Genomic DNA, 22179 nt, shown 5'->3' with positions numbered 1-22179 from the left:
ACTCATCTACCAAAAAACCATTCTGACCAAAGAAACAGATGCAGAATTACAGTCACAGCTGCATTCTGCACAGAACAAGTTGGATAATGGTATTCTAAATTGCTAATTATACTGTTAATGATTTTTTTAGTGTCATTGCAGTACTTTGCCACCTTTGTTTAAAAATTTTTAAAAAGCATGTAGCAAGTTTTCTAAATGGTAAATTTCTGTTTTGTTAAATACCAGTGAGTCTTCCAAAGAAAAATTCCACATAAAACCCATTTATTGAAATGGCATTCATATGTGAATTTGGAGGAGCCTACTTATTGACTAGCTATTTGTTTTAATTTACTTTCTCACCAATTTACCTGCATTTAAGATTACTGAGGTCATAAGTATCTCAGTATTAGTGTTTCTATCTAGATCCATAGTTGGTATGAAAAGATAATAAACTAACATATGTCATGATATGCTGGCAGTGGGAATGTGCTACAACTCAATTTACAAAAAGTAATGGCAACAGTACAATTTAATTTTCATTGTGATAACTGTGGTGCGATTTATTACAGTGTTAGTATTATGCTGTTTAATCCATGCCAGCATAGCTGAGGAAGGTAATTACATTTTTGATATAAAAATGCTACTAATGTTTTCATTTCATTTTAGCAGATTATAGTATGCAGATTAAAAGTACTGCCATTGTCCCATATTGTTTCTTGTACATTTAAGTGGCAGACTATTTTTTTCCACAAATAGTGAATTAATTTCTACTAAATTATTTCATTAAGGTTTTTAAATAATTAATTTGCTTCTTAACTGAACACCTCAAGCTGGCCAGGAACTTCCACATATTAGATTTACAAAAACTAAAATATCTTATATGCAGAAAATGGTGTACCAATCACAATTACATCACACTGTGTCTTGATAATTTTAATATTTAACGAGGTAAATCTAGTTAAAAACTGAAAACACAATCTTATGCAATGACAAACTTTTAAGCAAATACTTACATTTTCTTCTAACAGACCATCCAATTTCAGTGATCTTTTAACACTACAAACAAAAAATTTAAAGAAATTTTAGATTTGACATGCTTTATTTAAAGTAGCCCAATAATTAAGGGAAAGATATATAAACAAAGATTCTTAGTTCTACCAACCAATTTTTATATTATGTATTAAAGCAGAATACCATATGAAGAAAGCAATTATTTATGATGACAGGTTTGATTCTAATTGCATATCTCTAAATGGGATCATAATTAAATATTTAAATGAGTTTCTTTAAAAAATATATGCAGTTATATATACAAGGACTAACGTACAATTTAAACATCAGTCATATTATAAAAACTCTTATAAAAGTAAGTTTGTCTGCGTTAAAATACCACTATTACAATATCATATATAAGAGCAAAATAATTTATACACTTTCAGTGGAGATGTTGAAAGTATAGTACAGAAACAGTGCACTACGTGTTAAAGGTATGAGCATGGCGAAAAAAAGTTTTGCACATTATTCTAGCTTTAAACATGATTCAGTGCAACCAGACTATGACTTAACTGAGGAACAGATGCTCTATGTCTTTATAAGTCCCCAATCCATAAGAAACTATTTTTTGTTTCCTTCACTAAACTGATTCAGGAATATGCCAGGCTCTCTGTGTGCAAAATCTGTTCTGCTAAACTGGATGCCCAGCTGTTGGTGACAATGCTTAGAAAGGGAAGCTGAATATTTATAATACTTTATTTCATACAGCTGTCTTCTAAAGAGCAGTCATCAACATTTTATTGAATGCAGACTAAATGTTCAAAGGAGAAAAAGGCCAATATAAATTAAAACTAGTTTTCTCAGTGACAAATGCAGTGTTAAAAGTATCTTCTTGATTCTTGAGAAACAGACATAGAATTAAAATATTAAAGAATTAGAGCATAAAGCAAAAAGATTGTACTATATTATATTACATTACAGAAATCCCCCAAAAGTTTGTATTGATCTTAGAAAATGACTATTCGTAAGGAACTATTGATTTACAAAGGACAGGAATAAGAAAAAAATAGAAGAGATGGTCAATCTAAGAAAATCATTGAACAGTAAATATTAAGTACAAAAATTTATCTAAAAGATTATTTTGCTACTATATCCACATTAGCCTATCACAACATTATTTCTTGAGATTAAACTGGTGTAAAGAATTATTTATGCTTTTAGAAATCTACTTAATATCAATTTAATCTGATTTCCCAATGAGGCAAGAAGAAAACAGAGGTACAAACAAACTAAAATGCAGATAATTTTTTAAAATTTATATTTAGCTTTGGAATACATATTGCCCTATTTGGGTATGTAAGATGTTCTGGTATTTATAACACTTCAAAAATAGAAATTAGGCCAGGCGTGGTGGCTCACGCCTGTAATCCCAGCACTTTGGAAGGCTGAGGTGGGTGGATCACCTGACGTCAGGAGTTCGAGACCAGCCTAACATGGTGAAACCCTGTCTGTACTAAAAATACAAAACATTAGTCTAGCGTGGTGGTGCGTGCCAGTAATCCCAACTACTCCCAAGGCTGAGGCAGGAGAATCGCTTGAACCCGGGAGGCGGAGGTTGCAGTGAACGGAAATCGTGCCATTGCACTCCAGCCTGGGCAACGGGAGCAAAACTGTCTCAAAAAAAAAAAAAAAAAAAAAAAAAGAAGAAAATAGAAATTAAAAAACTAAAGTTAAACAGTACAGCATTTCTTATCCTTTGTTTCTAAATGCTATTAAGATGCAATACTATCTTTTAGAAGGAGACAAATTCCATCCTGCTATTAACTGTTCAAAATATTGCTTTATTATCAATGGTTAATTCTTAGAGAAAGTAACTAAATGTTTGCTTTTAAAAAGTTTACAGATTAGGCCCCAGGTTGAGCTAAGAAACCCAAGGAAATATGTAAAAAATAGTAAACAAGAAAGTAAGCTGAGTTAAAATAGGCTGTCATCTCCCATTTTATGTTTGGTGACAATCTAAAAATATTATTTACTGAGGGTAGTGTAGTACTCAGATAATTCAGACATCTAATAACCAAAAGTTATAATACTTAAAAGAATCCTTAAAAGATATAATAGACAAGACTAGAAGAAATCTAAAAAATCACTTAGTTCAGCCAATAGGGAAAACAGTTTGTGCAATTTGCCCACTGTCACACATCTTGAGGGAGAGAAACTCAGATCTCAGGCCCTGTGAGTAATAAATCTTTATTGAATTGAAGGGAAAGGAATTAAAGAAGGGAAAAGAAGAGCAAACCCACTACAGAGTTTATGACCATCTATTCTTAACATTATATTAGAACTGGGCCCAACCACTCTTTTACAACTAACACAATCACGAGAATATACTAAATTGATTACTTTACTGTTGGTAGGAATAGAAGAGACGGATGAAACATATGAAGGAAGAATAGGTAAAATTTGATTAAATATATGGGATATTTTCCTAAAATATTTACTCTTTTGTTACCAGTATTAGCTAACAAAAGTGATATCTATCTGGTAGTTCTGTAAAGTTATAAGCAGCTCCTGTGGCTACTATCTTGGTTTAAAAAAGTGGGCACACAAAATTGGACAAAGGACTTGAATATACATTTCTCCAAAGCGATATACTAATGACCAATAAGCACATGAAAAAATGCTCAACATCTCTAATCATTAGGGAAATGCAAATCAGAACCACAATGAAATATTACTTCACAACCTATTAGGATGGCTACTATTAAAAAAAAAAAAAAAGAAAGAAAACAGAAAATAAGTGTTGGTGAAACTAGAATCCCTGTGCACTGCTGGTGGGAATGTAAAATGGTTTAGCAGCTATGGAAAACAGTATGGCAGTTCCTCAAAGAATTAAAAATAGAATTACCATATGATTCCATGATTCCACTTCCAAAAATAATTGAAAGCTGGGACACAAACAGATATTTGTACACCAATGTTCACAGCAGCATTGCTCACAATAGCCAAAAGGTAGAAAAGCAATCCAAATATCCACTGACAGATGAACCGATAAACAAAATGTGATATATACATAAAACAAAATCTTATTCAGCTTTAAAAAAAAGAAATGAAATTTGACATGTGCTACAACATGGATGAACCTTGAAGACATTATGCTAAGTAAAATAAGCCAGTCACAAAAGGACAAATATTGTATGATTCCACTCATAGGAGAGTAGTCAAGTTCATGGAGACAAAAAATAGAATGGTGGTTGCTAGGGGCTAGAGGGAGTGCGGAATGGGAAATTACTCTTTAATGGGTACAGAGTTTCAGTTTTACAAGATGAAAAAAAATTCTAGAAATGAATGGTGGTGATGGTTGCACAACAAGGTAAACATTCTTAATGTCACTGAATTGGACACCTAAAAAATGATTAAAATAGTAAATTTTGTTATGTATAATTTAGCACAATTTAAAAATAGATAATTTTTTTAAAGGATATCTACCTATTGTGTCCTAATTACCTCCCTTTTACAGGTAACATCTCTGTGGGTGACTTCTAACTTCCAACTTACCCAAATTTCCACCTATGCCCGTAATTTACAAGTTATATTATATTTCTAGGTATACTAGGTTTAGATTCACTGCAATCAAAATTCTGGTTGCTACCAGAATTACTGCTGTTGAGAATTTTAAAAAGATAGAAAGCATTTGACATGCAATTTTATAGAGAGAGTAACTATGTTTGTATAATTATATTATTCTCTAAGACTGACCTCCTCTTTTCTATTTAGCTTAACACATGGTAGTATCCTGAATAGGATTCTCTGGTTCATCAGAACAGAACAAGTAGATGAGTTTTATTATACAATGTTATTGACTAACATCAGTTACAATATTAAAGAAATTATTCTAGGAAAAAAAACCCTATCATTTGATTCCTAATAAAAAACCAGGAATGACACCTCAGAAAATCACAAAATTTTATGATTTGAGGTTCTCTTATAGAACTTTTAAAACATTAGTTCGAATACAATTTTGAATAACAGGACTGAGGGGAAGAATGGGGTGTAAAGAATAAACTTAGTAAAGTAGTTAAGACTCAGGGAGCCTTCATGCTATGCCAAATTCTTCCCTAAGGTTGGGCAAATCACATAATCTCACTAAGCTTCATAAAGTTGATAATAACACAGGCCTGTAAAGTAGTAAGAAATTTCTAAGTGGAAGATAAAAATATCACTGAGTATTTCAGTGCTTCCATTTACTCCACACTATAATAGAGATGATAATATTGCCAGCTACAACTTCACAGGAGTGTTTAGAGGATTACTAAGTATGCTTGTGAGATTCTTAGAAATTCTTTGATGAAAGGCAATGGCCAAATTCACATCCCATGTGACTCCTTAAATGTAAACTGAGATATGTGAAATAATTTATTTTCCATTCTATGTATGGGAATGAGCAAAGATGGGAGAAGAATCTATTATCCTTTCTGCATTCTCCTTTTCATTCAAGCCTATGTTTTTTGTGTTCAAATTAATAACAGTATTAGCCACTAATACTGTTATTAATCATTCATTTAGTTGCTTTCATATTGACCATACTGTTATTAAGTACTGCCACATACATACATATAAAGGAAGGACATAAGTATGTCCTTTGAAAGAGTCTCTATTGAAAGCACTCAGGTGTATCAGAATTAAAAATGGCAGATGGGTAATAGACTTTTTTCTGTATGAATTTTATTTCACAACATAAACATAGTAACAAAAAACTAACACTGAAATCTACCATACCTTTAAGACTCCAACAGAATCATCTCTAAGAAGTTTCTACTGACACTGTCTTGTTTGCACTAGGGAAGCTTCAACTCTACTCAACAGCACTTGTGCATGACCCTCTTACTAAACTTATGTTGAAACTATTTATGTTCGTTTTTCTTCCCCAGACTAAAATATTTATATTATCAGCACTGTGTCTGCTAACTGGTAGGTTACAAGTTCTAAAAATGCTTGAACTATATCTTCCACTAAAGTTAAAACTCCTAGATAGCACAGTATCTATTAATATTTGAATCCCCAAAGCCTGATACAGTGATTGGCATACAAGTGTTATATAAACTAACGATTTGTTTAATTAATTGCATTTGTTTTTTAGTTTGAAACACCAATCTCAAATTCAAGAATATATTTAGTTTCTTCAATTTTCTGATGCTCCAATTTTGTGGACTAAAATAATTTTGGTTTAAAATTCCTAGGTAAGACTTTTTTTTTTTTTTTTAAGATATCCCCATCAACCATATTTAAGTTTAAATACAGAGCCTGGCGCAGTGAGTTTCGCCTGTAATCCCAACACTTTGGGAGGCTGAGGTGGGTGGATCCCTTGAGACCAGGAGTTCGAGACCAGCCTGGCTAACATAGGGAGATCCCAACTCCACAAAAAAATACAAAAAAAATTAGACAGGTGTGGTGGTGCATGCCTGTGGTCCCATGACTCGGGAGGATGAGGTGGGACCACTCGAGTCCAGGAGGTCAAGGCTGCAGTGAGCCACAATCACGCCATTGTACTCCCAGCCTGGGCTACAGAGCAAAACCCTGTTAAAAAAAAAAAAAAGTTCCCAAACAATATCATCTGAACACAGTTTCATCTCTAAGGTAGTCCTTTATGTTGATTTGTCTTACCAGTTCTGAAACAAAAACTAAGCCATATTTCTTCAACTATTCCCTCTCCTTCATTCTACCTTTCTGAGACTCTATTAAGAAATAATTTTAGACTTTCTTCTTCTTTCACATCCCTAAACTCCTCTTTCATTTCATTGTTCTCTAAGCTGCCTTTTGGGCAATTTCTTCAGATTTATCTTTCGATTCTCTAATTCCTTACTCAGCTGTGCCTAATCTACTGTGTAAACCATCCATTATTTTTTTAAAACAATTCAATACGTTTTGGAGTAACTTTTAATTTTTCTACAATTATAAACTTTAAAAAGCTCCAAGAATAAAAATTCTTGTTATCATTTACCCAGATTTACCACTTGCTTACATTTTGTCTCATGTGCTTTATCATTCTGTCTATACACATATATATGTTTATTATATATGCTTATTTTTCTAAACCATTGAGAACTTGGAGACATAGTATACCCTTACTCATAAATATCTCCATGTTTTGCTAAGAACAATTACATTAACATAATTATCAAAATAAAAAAATTATCATCAATACATTATTATAATAAGCAGTCTGTAGTCAAATTTTATCACTTGTCCTAATAATGTCCTTTATAGCAAATTTCCACCCAAGTCTAGGATCCAGTCCTGGATCACTCATTGCATTTGGCTGTCTCCCTCTAGAACAGTTTCTCAACCTTTTGTTTTCCTTGATCTGGACATTTTTCAAGACTGCAGGCCATTTTTATTTTTATTTTTGTAGACTATCCCTCAATTTGGGCCTATCTGATATTTCCCCATGATTAGGTTACGCATATTTGGCATAAATATCACAGAAGTGATGTTGCATCCTTGTGACAGCATAACTTGAGGCACTTGATCTTGATGTATTGTAATATCAGTGATATAAATTTTGACCATTAAGATATTATCTTCCAGTTTTCTCCAATGTAGTAAATAAGAAATCTTATAAAGAGCCACTAATGATCATTCCTTTTATATTTATTAGTTAGCATTACATTCCAAGAAAAGACTTTCAGTTCTCCTTCCTTTATTCATTTATATCACTACAGTGTCACAGATTTTTGTTAGCCAATGGATTTTAAGTCATTCCTATCATTATTTATTTTGATGTTTAACTGTCCCAAATTTGGCAATGGGACCGTTCTTCCCCTTCACCCTGGCTCCTGTTTAACCTATGTACCCATAACGCTTTGAGCACTTCCTACCTTTCCAGCATACACAAAAAGTTTTCTCTGCACCAGCTTTGGAATCAGCTTTTTCTCCAATGAGACCTAGCTCTTTTTAGTGGACAATGGTATTTAGACACCAAAATCTGGGTACTAAATGTGTTCACCGTTACTTATGTCATCGCTTATAGTCTCTCTCAGAGGACAGAGCTGGAACGCACATCACACACACAAAAACATTTTTATCTACCTCTATCTTTAATATGTGTATTTTTAAAAACTATGATTTCATATTGACATTTCCAATGCCAAGTCAAGAAATTTGAAATTCCTCCATCCAAAGGTGAGAAACTGGCTCCCATCATCCACAATACACTTACTCATTTGACCAAGCCTAGAACACATAAAAACTAGTTTCAGAAGTGCTAACACATACTACTATGGAAAGCAAATCTCTTACTCAAGTTCAGTATTTGCCTAATATTTTTAATGTAAAATTTACATATAGCAAGCAGCACAATATTAAGTGTATAGATGCGAGTTTTAACAAACATGTACTATATCCCTGAAACTCACATCCGTACCAAGATATGGAATATTTGAATCATATGAGGAGGGTACCTCAGGCTCCCTCCAATTCCATAATGTATACCATACACAACTACTTTTCTAATTTTTTCCAACTTAGATCACTTTTGCCTATTCTAGAATTTCATATAAATAGAACTATACAGTATGTACTTGTGTCTATTTTCTCTGCTCAGCATAACTGTGAGATTCACCCAGGTTGTTGCACATCAGTAGATCATTTATTTTTAATTAATATTCTATCTTAATAAACCATTTATTTGTTTTCCTGTTGATGGACACTTGGTTTTAGTTTTTAGCCATTATGAGTAAAGCTTCTAAGAACACCTTTCACAAGTTTTTTTGTTTTGTTTTGTTTTCCTTAGCTATATTGCATTCAGTTTTCTTCAGTTTTCTTGGATAAATAAATACCTAGAAGTAGAGGTGCTAGATCATTGGGTAGGTATATATTTATTTAATTTCATAAGAAACTGCCAAAATGTCTAGCAACATGTTACGGTTCATTTGTGTATCTTCTTTTATTAACTATTGGTTCAAATCTTTGGGCCATTATTTTAATATTTTTGTCTTTCTACTGTTGATGAGTAAGAGTTCTTTCTTATCCTAAATATAAATCCTTTGTCTGATATATGTCTGTTAAATACTTTCTCCCAGTCAGTTGTTTGAAAATTTACTTTTTTTGGCTGGGCATGGTGGCTCACACCTGTAATCCCATCGCTTTGGGAGGCCAAGGTGGGCGGACCACAAGGTCAAGAGATTGAGACCATCCTGGTCAACATGGTAAAAGCCCGTAGCTGTAGTCCCAGCTACTCAGGAGGCTGAGACAGGGGAATCGCTTGAACCCAGGAGACGCAGGTTGCAGTAAGCCAAGATCGTGCCACTGCACTCCAGCCTGGTGACAGAGCGAGACTCTGTCTCAAAAAAAAAAAAAAAAAAAAAAGAAAAACAGAAAATTTACTTTTTTTAATGGTATCTCTTGAGCAAAAGTTTAAAAGTTAGATGAAGTGTAATTTATCATTTTTTTCTTTTATAATTATTGCTTTCTGCATCTTGCCTGAAATTTCACCTACTTCAGACTGTAAAAATATTCTCAAATATTTCCCTCCAGAAACTTTCCTTTTTACATTTAGGACTAAAATGTATCTCAAATTAATTTTTGTATGTAGTATAAGGTGAAGGTCAAGGTGTTTTGTTTTTTTCCCCACTGGGTATGCCAGCACCACTTGGGAAGAAAATCTTCTGTTATCCCCACTGAACTGCTTTGGTACCTTTGTGGGTCTATTTCTAGACTTTCGATTCTATTCTATTTATCTATTTCTCTATATGCCCAAACCACATTGATTTCATTACCAACACTTTATGCCATGTCTAGTTAGTGTACATACTCCAACTTCATGCTTTTTTTTCAAAATTGTTTTGGCTACTGCAAGTCACTTGCCTTTCCATACAAATTTTGAAATCAGTTTTCAATTTCTATAAAATGTTTGCTTGAAGAACTAAAAATAGAACTACCATTCAACGCCAGGCACGGTGGTTCACGCCTGCAATCCCAGGACTTTGGGAGGCCGAGGTGGGCAGATTACGAGGTTAGGAGTTCAAGACCAGCCTGATAAATATGGTGAAACCCCATCTCTACTAAAAATACAAAAATTAGCCAGGCATGGTGGCGCATGCTTGTAGTCCCAGCTACTCAGGAGGCTGAGACAGGAGAATCACTTGAACTCGGGAGGCGGAGGTTGCAGTGAGCCAAGATCGCACCACTGCACTCCAGTCTGGACAACAGAGCGAGACTCCGTCTAAAAGAAAAAAAAAAAAAAACTACCCAGCAACCACCACACTACTGGGTATCTATCAAAGGAAAATAAATCATTATATCAAAAAGACAAATGTACTTGTACATTTGTTGCAGCACTATTCACAACGGCAAAGTCATGGAATCATCCTGTGTCCATCAATGGATGACTGGATAAAGAAATGTGGTATATATACACCACGGAACACTATGCAGCCATAAAATAGAATGATACCGTGTTGTTCTGCAGCAACATGAAGAGAGTTGGAAATCATTCTCTTAACTGGAATAACTCAGAAGCAGAAAATTAGGCCAGGCATGGTGGCTCACACCTGTAATCCCAACACTTTGGGAGGCTGAGCTGAGCAGATTGCTTTAGTCCAGAGTGAGCCTGGGAGGCGGAGGTTGTGGTGAGCAGACTGCGCCACTGCACTCCAGCCTGGGTGACAGAGCAAGACCACGTCTCAAAAAAAAAAAAAAAAAGAGGAGAGGGGAGGGGAAGGGAAGCGGGGCCGGGGGGTGGGGGGGCAGGGAAGGGAGGGGTGGGGAAAAGGAAAAGGAAAGAAAAGAAAGAAAACAAGAGAAAAAAGAGGAAAGGAAAGCAAAGAAAATTAACTGGGTGCAGCAGTGCTCACACCTGTGATCTCAGCATTTTGGGAGGCTAAGGCATGAGGATTGTTTGAGATCAACATGGGCAACACAATGAGACTTTGTCTCTACAAAAAAATTAAAAATTAGGCAAGTGTGGTGGTGTGCACCTGTAGTCCCAGCTACTTGGAAGGTTGAGGCAGGAGGATCACTTGAGCCCAGGAGGTGAAGGTTGCAGTAAGCCATGTTCATGCCACTGCAGTCCAGCCTGTGTGACAGAGTAAGACCTTGTTTCATGAAAAAAAAAAAAAAAAAAAAAAAAGAAAAGCAAATACCACATGTTCTCATCTATTAGTGGGAGCTAAACAATGGGTACACATGAACATACAGAGGGAAATAATAGACACTGAGACTTCAAAAGGAGGAAGTGTGGGAGGAAGTGAGGGTTGAAAAATTATCTTTCGGGTACAATGTTCACTATTTGGGTGATGGGCACCTATGAGCTCAAACCTCACCATTATGCAATATATCCTTGTAACAAATCTGCACATATACACCCTGAGTCTATAAAAAATAAAAACAAACAAATTAGGTATAAACGATCATACTCAAAAAAAGAAAGTACAAAGAAGGAAAATTAGATTACATGAAAAATGAAATATAAAACAGAAAAGATAAAGATAATACCAAATACTATTATACAAGTTTTCATCCACTTAACTTTTTTTAAAAAAGATCCATTTTAAAAAGTAGAAATAAAAAAAGAGCAAAACTTAAAAACAAATGTTTGTTAGGATTATGACAGGGATTGCATTAAATCTAAACATTGGTGAGAACTAACATTTTAATAATACCACATTTATCATTTAAAAATACTCTCATTTATCTTCATCTTTAATTTCTCTAAGGAACATTATGTAATTTTCACTGTAGCCGTCTTGCATGTCTTATGCTAAATTATTATATGTGTTTTCGTGTAATTATAAATGAAAAATCTTAAACTTCAATTTCCAGGTGTTTATTGCTGAAATATAGAAATATATTGATCTTTGTACACTGATTTTGCATCCTACATCCTTGCTAAATTGTTCTGAAAATTGTTTTATAGACTTTTTAGGATTTTCTTCATACATGATGTCATTGTTGAATCATTAATTTTACTTTTTCCTTTTTTGTTGTTGTTGTTTTTGTTTGTCTTCAGACAGGGTCATCCAGGCTGGAGTGCAACTGACACAATCACAGCTCACTGCAGCCTTGACTTCCTCGGCTCAAGTGATCCTCCTGCCTCAGCCTCCCAAGTAGCTGGGACTAAAGGCATGTAACATCACACCTTGTTAATTTTCATATTTTTTTGTAGAGACAGTCTTTTGCCATATTGCCCAGGCTAGTCTTGAACTACTGGGCTCAAGCAATCTGCCTGTCTCAGCCTCCCAAAGTGATGGGATTACAGGCATGAGCCACTGGGCCTGGCCCCACTTTTTCCTTTTTAACATTGTGGGTGTTTTTCTGTGTGTGCTTTGTTAAATAGAGGTGGTGAGAGGGCACGTTCTTGCCTTTTTCCTAATCTTAGAAAAAGTTTTCAATACTAAATATATTATCTATAGGTTTTTCAAAGAAATGAGAAGTTGCCTCCTATTCCTAGTTTGCTGAGGGTTTTATTTTCTCATGAATGGGAATGTTCTCTGTACAATTAACCAATGAAATCGTCTGGGTCTTTGTGGGAAGATTCTTAGTAACAAATTCTATTTCCTTAATTATGCAGATTTTCTATATCATCTTATGCCATCATGCTAAGTTGTATTTTTCAAGGAATTTGTCAATTTTGTATAAGTTGTCAAGTTTACTGGAATAAAGGCTTTAATGATATTACCTCTTTCAATATCTATAGCATCTTTAGTGATATTCTGCTCTTTCATTTTGGATATTGATAGTTTGTGTTCTCTTTCATCTAAGTACAATTTACCCTTTCATTCTGGATATTGATAATTTGTTTTCTCTCCTGTTAGACTGTTATATCTACCTTTCCCTTTCTTTTTTTTTTTTTTTTTTAACTTTCAAGTTTGTTGCTTATAGACAGTAAAGAGTTAGGACTTGCTTTTAAAAAAAAATCTAGCCTTATAATATTCTCTACCTTTTTCACTGATGTCTTTACTACACTTAAACTTGATGTAATTATCTGGTTGGGTCTACCATTTAGATAGTTGTTTTCTATTTGTCCCACCTGTTTTTGTTCCTTTGTTCTTTTTTACCTGCCTTCTTTTGAATTAACAGTATTTTTAAATATATCATTTCAATTCCTCTATTTGTTTTTTAGGTATGCCTCTTTGTATTTTCAGAGGTTACTCTGGGGATTACAATATGCCTTTTTAACATACCACAGTCTATCTAGAGTTATAATAATACAGTACTACTTCACGTAAAAGAGAAGAATCTTGCAACATTATAGTCAACTCCCTCTGTGCTTTGTGCCACTGGTATCATACATATTATGTCTACATATAACCCCATAAGTGTTTAATTTTTGCTTTAAACATTCTCACCTTTTTAAGAAGTTGCAAGCAAAAAATATATAGATGCTCCTTGACTTACAACAGGATTATGTTACAACAAACCCACTGTAAATTGAAAATGTTAGTTGAAAATGCATTTCACACATTTAACCTACTGAACATCATAGCTTAAACATGTTGAGAACTCTTAAATTAACTTATAGTTGGGTAAATCATCTAACCCAAAATCTCTTTTAAAATAAAGTGTTGAATATCTCATGTAATTTATTGAATATTGTGCTGAAAGTAAAGAAAAGAATGGTTGTATGGGTACTTGAAGTAGTTTCTACTGAATGCATATTGCTTTCACACTTTATGAAGTCAAAAAATTCTAAGTTAAATAAACAGGTGAGAGCCACCATGCTCAGCCAAAAAGGCTCTATTATACCTTCCTCTATTAGACTTTACTGACTTTTACAAGCAGGAAAGAATTGCATTTAAATTTCATATTTTTCTTATATCAAGTACTAATAATTTCACCAATCTTCTTTGAAAATGCAGGACACTTTATTTATAAAAGAAATTATATAACTTTGAATATCCACTATAATTCAAAGGATGTTTATTTAATGGTTAACTTTTACTTGGCCTGACACATCATTCCACCCACCTATTTCTTCATAATCAACTCACAAAATAAAAATCATTGTACCTGGAAGTAGCATCAAAATGATTACAGCATATAGGCACAATAAAGATCCAGAATATGTTTATATTCATTTTCCCTTATCTTGGAAAATATAGCACATTTTAAAGTTCTCTCAGAAAACTCTCAGACTATAAATACAGCAGCAGAATGGCCCCCACTGTTACTGTTATGAATAGTTTTTCTACAACACTAATGCTATTCGAACTTTATAGCTTTAGTTCAGTCATAGCTTGGAACAGAATAAAGTTAACTCTGGTAGAGAGTATCCTTGCCTGAATTAGCATGATGATGTACACTAATTAGAAAGACTAAGCAAATGGTACTTTTTAAAGGAAGCTTTATAAAGAAAAGGTAGAAGAAAAAAGGTCTAGAATGGGATTTGATTACTTACAGCAAGAGCTACTAAAAAGACATGTATCTGTCTACATAGAATGAAATCTTTCCAAAGTAGCAACTTTATCATTCAATTAATAAATACTTATTGAGCAACTATTTTATCAATGAGGACACTGAGTAACAATCTAAGGAGCACACAGCTGGTTAACAGACTCAAGATTCAAATCCTGGTTTGTCTTACTCCAAAGTCCATGATTTTTCCACTTCAAATCTTTAAAAAGTGAAGGTTTCAACCTAGATAGAGAAATGACTGTGCCACTAATTTTAGAATGTACACAGAAAGAGGAGCAAGATTGGAAGGGAAGATGATTAGCCTAATGAAACCAACAGCAGCATTTATCTAATTCATCTGTTTCCTCCAAAGGATCAAAGAGAAGGCACAGAAAGCTACACTTAGGGAGGACTTAAGATAGGTAATCTCTAAATCCTTTTAAAAAACATTTTAAATAGTACCTACTAAATGAATAAATGTAATACTAATGAATAATGGATACTAATGAATAAATGTAAGCTGTGCAAGTTATAAAACATTAGAAAATAAGCACCCATAAACTCACCACATAATTTAAGAACTAGATCATTACCAGTATGACTGGGTATACATGCATCTATTTGCTTCCCCCAAAAGGCATCTATTAAACTGTATTTATCATTTCTCTGTATTTATCATTTCTCTGCCTTTTAACAATAATCTTATCATATACATATATAACCATAAGTTGCTTATTTTTGCGTGTTCTTAAGTTTTATAACGATAACAAATGTAGTCTCATACAAATTGGTTCTTTCACTCATTAAGATTCATCCATCCACTCTATTGTCACTGAATATTTGCTGTTTCTTATTTATTTTAGATTCATTTGGACCATATATATTTTCACAACTACTCGTTGTTGTATTGAAGTTTTTTCCGCTCAAGGTTCTAAGAAATTAGAGAAAAGATAGATCACACCCTCCCATAAGTTATATTACACATTTAGTCTTCCAAATACATACCAAATAGTCACCATTTCAACATCACTTAAAAATGAATCCACTTTCATATGTAACTTGCCAAGATAACTATTTGCACCACTCATTTATGACCTCACCAGTAACCACATTAAAAAAAAACAAAAACTTAATTTACTAACAATGATGGAGATTCTCTACTAACATGCCATTATGTTTTATGCATTACTTAACTGTTGATTTAGTCTTAAATCACTTTGCTAAAACTTAGAAAATTAGCAAAGTAATTGCTAGTTTCACATATATATTAGCTATATATGTGAGATGTTAACCTCAACTTTAAGGTTGTATATTACCAGAATATATTTATCTAACAGCCTAATATAACATCTACTGTGCATATGTTAGGAAGACAGTTGTCAAAAAGGTCCACTTTTAGGCCTGACACAGTGGCTAACTCCTATAGTCCCAGCACATTGCGAGGCTGAGGTGGAAGGATCACTTAAGCCCAGGACTTCAAGACCAGGCTGGGCAACACAGGGAGACACTGTCTTTACAAAATAAAAAAATTAGGCATGGTGGCCTGTGGGAGCCCAGGAGGTAGAGACTGCAGTGAGCTGTGATCACAGCACTGCACTCCAGCCTGGGCAACAGAGCCAGACTCTCCCTCAAAAAAAGAAAAAAAAAGTTCCACTTTTCATAGTTTTTTGGTTCCCCACTCCTATACACAGATACACCCAGTTCAGGAGGTATCACCACTTGTTTGGCAAATACACGTTTGTTTCCACTGTATTCTTAGGGATTTTGTGTGTGTGTGTGTGTGTGTGTGTGTGTGTGTGTGTGTGTGTGTGTGTGTGTGTGTGTGTGTGTGTGTGTGTGTGTGTGTGTGTGTGTGACATTATCTTTGCAGCTTTGTTTATTTGAGAACTGGATGATTTTTCTAATGCAAAGTAGGAAGACAAGTCTCTTTGCTTAATTCTGGGGAAAGGAAAACCTCCTCAATAATCCATAACTTTTAAGGGCATCAGTAAAACGTGCATTTATTGGTAGCTGTGTTGAACACCATATTAGGTGATGAGTTTCTATACCTGTAAAGATAATAGCAGCCCCCATCCCCTAAAGTATTTTAGGATTCAATGAAAAAACGTAGATAAATTGATTAACACAGCACCCACATTGTAATTCAAGATTCAATAAACATAGGTTATCATTTCTGTACAGCTTTCCCCTTTCATGTCAATTCCTATTTGATACAAATATTTCCCCAGCTGTGTTACTTTGCATTTTACTTAAACCTGAAATAAACTAAGGAACAGGTTACACTAGAGGGGGTACCTAAATCACCCTGAGGACAACGACGGCCAAAGAGAAATTACAGGTGTTTGATATCCACCCCACTCCCCCAACCTTTAATGACTTTTTTAAGTTTCTATAGGGTAGCAACTATTTTATGCATCTCAATATAGGATGGATGAAGGATACGAAAAACAGATGAATATTATCTAGCACAATGCCTATTCCCACTATGGTCATTCTCAATAATCAGATTATTGGTCATAGATGGGAATTTAGAGATCACGCAGTACAAACTTATTTGTGTAAGTAAAAAAACCGAAGCTCAGGGTCGATAAGTGACTTGCCCAACAGTGAGAGTCAACTGGAATCCAGGTATCTAGACCCACTTAGTCCATGAGTTCTCCCATGGGTTTACATGAATGCGCCACACTAATGAAGGCAAGGGACTGACAAACTACGAAGGCGTGTTTTTATCTACTTTGTCCCATCCTGTGTGTTAACCTTAATTATGTCATTTCAAGTTAGACATCACCTAAATACAGCCCACAGCTTACGAAATCTGTCAAAAGCATCGTAGAAACAGAAAGCGAAGGAGGACTATCGTATGAGTAATGCTGGAGGAGGCGTAGAGTTGAGGGTACCAAGCGAAGGGAACTGTCTGTGGACAGAGGAGACAAGTTCATACTCCGAAAAAATAGGAAAACGAGAAAGGCTATTGGGCCACATAATATCTTCTCTTCTTGCAGAGGGCCCCCAAAACAGCAATACCTGGGGAGGAGATACCTACGGCATTCTGAGATTCGGGAAAGCACCACTGCCGCTGAATAAAACGAACCCAGCAACTTCTGAAAACAGAAAATCCGCCAAAGGAAACGCCAAGGCATGAAAAGCGCGCGCTGGACGTTGCGTCACGCCCACCGCGGCCGGGCGGAAACATCCTCCCCGCGGCGAAGGATCCGGGTGTGCGCGAGCAAAGGAGCGGGCGGGGAGTCTAGGCCCAGGACAGCACCTATTTCCTGCTGGGTGTAACAGAGCACCTTCTCTCACTACTCTGGCCATACCACCCCCGCGATAGAGGAGCAACACAGCTGTCTCTGTGCGCTCTGGATCAGCGCTTCCTAGATTTCTAGCCGGATCGTTTGGGGAAGGGCTCTGCATCTTATTTCCGGTGGCGGTGAGGTGCAGTTGCCATGGTGATTAGAGAACGGCCGAGATCTGTCCATCTGCGGTGAGAGGAACGCTGAATCGCCGAAGAGAATTGGCTGCGCTTCCTTGTTTGTGAGCTAGAATTAGGTAGCAAACAGCTCGCTGTCTCTGTCTCTTCGCTTCCTCTGTCCCTCTCTGTGCAGCTGCTTCTCCTTTCCCTGCTTTGTCTACTTCTCTGTCATAAACATTTGGTCGATGTATGTACCTAAAATGTACATGTAAATGCGGTTTTATTTCCAGAGGAATACAAAAATAGAGAGATGGTGCCCGAGATTACCTGTGACGGTATTTCACTGTGTAGGGACGGTGACTGGATGGCTTTCTGTTTTCACTTGGCCCTGTAGAAGCCTTAGGCCCTTGTTAACAGTTTATTTTTCTTGCTATTGTGTGGCTGGTTATTTATGGAGCCGTTTGCTGCAATGTACTCTCTAGGCCCCTGTCTCAGTCTCGGGCCGGAGTTTTAAATAAGGGAGGTTTCCAAGCCTGCGGGGGGTGCAATTATGTGTTTATTTAAGCTTTAATTTGGTTTCTCGTCACAGAAAGGAAAAGAATAAAATTTCTGCCTTGGGATTTCCATGTGAGGGAGTTGCCTCGTTTGGAAAGAATATTTGAGGACGATCCTAAAATATACTTACATTTTAAAATTGCTTATTGCAGAGTGAAATTCATTCTCCCTTCCTTCTTGAAACAGTTTTCTTTCACATTTGTGAGGAGATGCATGCACACATATGTGTTTAGAACTCTGATGCTTAATTATAGTAATACCAATTTGCAGTAACCAGACTGTGACACCACATCGCTGTGGGGTCCTTCTAAATCTGGTGTAATATGAAAGTGTCAGGCAGGCGGCCTGTGTATTATAAATAGGGTACTTCATCCATGATAAGCAATTATTATCTTTCTTTCCCAAGTGTAAATGATCTATGTAATTCAAAAAGGTGCAAGTGATTTAGGCCTCCTGAGTAGGAATCCAATGAGTCCTGAAGGGGACCCTACCTGTGTCATCTTATTATTGAACTTGAAATATTCAATTTATTAGGTTGGAGATCTATTTTTAGAAGTCAAAGCTGGGTAGAGTAATATTGGAAGCTGTTAGACCACCAGTAGAATCTAATACTACTGTATTAGAATATTGGAAGCTGTTAGACCACCAGTAGAATCTAATACTGGTAACCATTGTTCTGTATTAGAATATTGGAAGCTGTTAGACCACCAGTAGAATCTAATACTGGTAACCATTGTTCAGTAAACCTATATCCACATTAACAAAGAAGAAACTGTTGGTGAAATTTACGGCTTTTTGCCACTTACTGCTAGCTGGGTGACATCGCTACCCCTCAATTTCCTCATCTGTAAAACGGACAAAAAAATACCTGACCACTGTAATAGGGATAAGACAAGCTGTATGACAGTTCTTTAAGCTCTTATGTACAGAGGTGCTATATAAACCCCAAATATTGTTATTAATAAAGGAACACAGTAAAACTGTGATAATGCTATAAATGAGAACTTTTAAAATATAGCTATTTGAAATGTGGGGCTGCATTATTGAGATGTTAATGAAATGATCTTGTTGATCCTGCTGTGGAAGATGGGTGTCAACTACCACTCATATCCAGATTCTCATTATTCTGGAGTTTCTCATTATCTGCAGTTTATTTAGCACTTACTACGTGTCAAGCAGTGTTGTATATGCTTCACATCTATTAACTGATTTGCTCCTCTTAAAAACCTGATGAAGACTGTCATCTGACTTTCGTATTTTGAGAGAATAGATGTGTGCTTTTCCTTTGTTCAGTGATTCTTCTTTTGTATATATCTTTGTTCTTTTGGCTATTATCACATATTTGAGCAATTATATATATACACATGTGTATATATCTAAAATTAGAAATTAACTGCCAAGGGCTTATTCTTGTTTAATATATAGTACGTCCATATACAACTATAATATTCATCTTTTTCTTCCACATATAAAACTTTTAATATCTTGATCTTTTCATATATGTTATAAATTTTCTTCTAAGTATAAAATCGTGATTCTCCTCCCTGTATTTGAAAGACATGGTGACATTTGCATTTTAGTGATTCACATTGACAAACAAATTTTTAAATTATTTTCCAATAGAATGGCGATCAGTCCACGAAGCGATGCAACTTTCTCCAGTCAGAAATCAACACCTTCAGAGAGTCCTCGAACAAAGAAATTTCCACTAACTGAAGAGGAAATATTTTATATGAATTGTAGAGCTGCCTACTTAACTGTCTTCAAAAGCAGCTTGGAAAACATTATTTCTAAAGATCAACTTTACTTAGGTAAATTTTTTAAATTTTTAAATCTTTCACCTTTTTGTTGAAAGTTAATAAATAGTTCCGAAAGACTAAAATTAGAATTACCTTGTTGAATCATCCCAGTTTCTTAGTGAAGCTTGAGCAATGGAACTACAGTAAGCTATTATGTCATATTATATAGTTACATATTCTAGGAACTACAAAATAAAACTTTAAATGTTTATACAAACTAGATGGGTAATTGAAAGCTTCTATCAATTACTACTTGCTTAAGATATTTTTAATTCTCATTTTGGTGCTTTAAGATTTATCATAATAAAATTAAACCACTTTTGGCCTCTTAAGTCACTAGTCTGAATTTGATCCATACTGAGGAAAGTGTAAAGGATATGTAAAAATGGGTGGAATGTCTGAAAAAGTGAAGTACTGAGAGATAAGTGAACTTTTAAAAGAGAATTGAGTTTGGGTTTTTTTATTTCTTATTTTTATTTTTTGTTTTGTCTTTTATTGCTTCTGTCCTTTATCACATTTAAAAATTCCTCTCATTACAAAGGTCCCCAGAACCACCAAATTTGGTCCTTTCCAGGAGTATCAAATGATTTGGAGGTCTTTAGTCATGACAGAGTAGTAAACAACAGTACTAGGTAACACTGACTACTCATGTCAGTTTCATCAAGGCTAATAACTCTATGGGTAGAGAAACTGAGTTATTTTGCCAATTTTATAATGAATTTTCTTAAACCAAAACCCTGACATATTTTTGCAGCAGTGTCTTGAGTTTGTATCCAATAAGATCTATTTGAGGAAATGTATTTTGAGGAATACAAGAATTGACAAGATTAAAATTTATTTGATGTCTAAATAAAATACATTATTTGTAAAGTAGTTTAAATGCAAATGCACATGACTGACTTTTAAAGTCATGTTCAATTTTGATTTACATAATTTTAAAATTACTAAAATGCTCTATTTTAAATTTTAAGTACTTGTGTTTAATTCATATACATTAAATGTTTAGGCAGACATCCAATACATTTTTTTTTTTTTTTTTTTTTGAGACGGAATCTTGCTCTGTCTTCCAGGCTGGAGTGCAGTGGCACGATCTCGACTCACTGCAGCCTCTGCCTCCTGGGTTCCAGTGATTCTCCTGCCTCAGCCTCCTGGGTAGCTGGGATTACAGGTGCACGCCACCATGCCTGGCTAATTTTTGTATTTTTAGTAGAGACAGGGTTTTGCCATGTTGGCCAGGCTGGTGTCAAGCTCCTGACCTCAGGTGATCCGCCTGCCTTGGCCTCCCAAAGTGCTGGCATTATAGGTGTGAGCCACCACGCCTGGCCAATAAATTAAAATTACTTCTAATTTGCCATTATTTCTAAAATATCTGAGTTTTTTTTTTTTTGTTACTGTTTTGAAAATATACTAAGAGAAGGAATCTGCTAATTTAAAAGTTTAACATGCCTTCCACTACTATGGCATTTAGTTTGTGAATCAATGTGTATGTATTACTAAGGTGCTATCAATCTTACGAAATTATCTGGGAGGATAACAATGCAGTGTTTGTCTCTTCAGTGTTATATACACTTTTGGTTTTAGGGTGGAATACTCTGTTAACGTTGTAATAATTGATTTTAGATAAACTATTTTTTAAAAAGGAGTAACATGAACCAGAGCTGCTTCTTATTGCTATACCTTTCATCTATATCCTTCTGCCACTTATACATATAACATGTGCATTTCCATTTTAAGGTCAGAGACAGCAGTAGCATTACTATAGCTTTAAGTTTCTTTTTTGTCAATTTATAAATAATACAGGCATTATAGATGCATGTCAGAACTTTAAAGTAAACCCTGGCAAAAAATCCATATCATGGTGTCAAAATTTAAACATCTACAGCTACATGATATTTTTACTATCATCAAACTTAATAATTAGATCCAGCTAATTCTAAACCTAGAGATTAAAGTTAGTAGGAAATAGATTGTACCAATTTCTTAGCTATGGGGACATCTGCTTACTGAGTACATGTTTTGGCATAATTAATTTTATTCAGAGAAAGTTGTTCT

General features: G+C 34.9%; 2 protein-coding genes across 7 annotated transcripts in view; one reads left to right on the top strand and one right to left on the bottom strand.

The window, feature by feature from the left end:
• The window catches only part of ITGB3BP (integrin subunit beta 3 binding protein), an 83468-nt gene extending 65740 nt beyond the window's left edge, over nt 1–17728 (bottom strand). For all 5 annotated transcript variants that reach the window (XM_054484417.2, XM_054484426.2, XM_063654754.1 and 2 more), the window contains exons 1-2: nt 17405–17728; nt 993–1035 (exon numbers count right to left, since the gene is read on the bottom strand). In XM_054484417.2, coding sequence (XP_054340392.1) covers nt 993–1035; nt 17405–17676 — 315 coding nt within the window. In that variant the 5' untranslated portion in view covers nt 17677–17728. The remainder of the gene's footprint in view (nt 1–992; nt 1036–17404) is intronic.
• Nucleotides 17587–22179, top strand: part of EFCAB7 (EF-hand calcium binding domain 7) — a 49559-nt gene continuing 44966 nt past the window's right edge. The window contains exons 1-2 of one of the 2 annotated variants that reach the window (XM_054484394.2): nt 17587–17845; nt 19952–20139. In XM_054484394.2, coding sequence (XP_054340369.1) covers nt 17808–17845; nt 19952–20139 — 226 coding nt within the window. In that variant the 5' untranslated portion in view covers nt 17587–17807. Of the gene's footprint in view, nt 17896–19951; nt 20140–22179 lie in introns of both variants that reach the window. The other variant, XM_054484400.2, reaches the window with a different exon arrangement.

The sequence above is a fragment of the Pongo pygmaeus genome, chromosome 1 (assembly GCF_028885625.2).
Source record: "Pongo pygmaeus isolate AG05252 chromosome 1, NHGRI_mPonPyg2-v2.0_pri, whole genome shotgun sequence".
NCBI classification, from domain to species: domain Eukaryota; kingdom Metazoa; phylum Chordata; class Mammalia; order Primates; family Hominidae; genus Pongo; species Pongo pygmaeus.
This window is presented reverse-complemented; position numbering and strand designations above follow the sequence as displayed.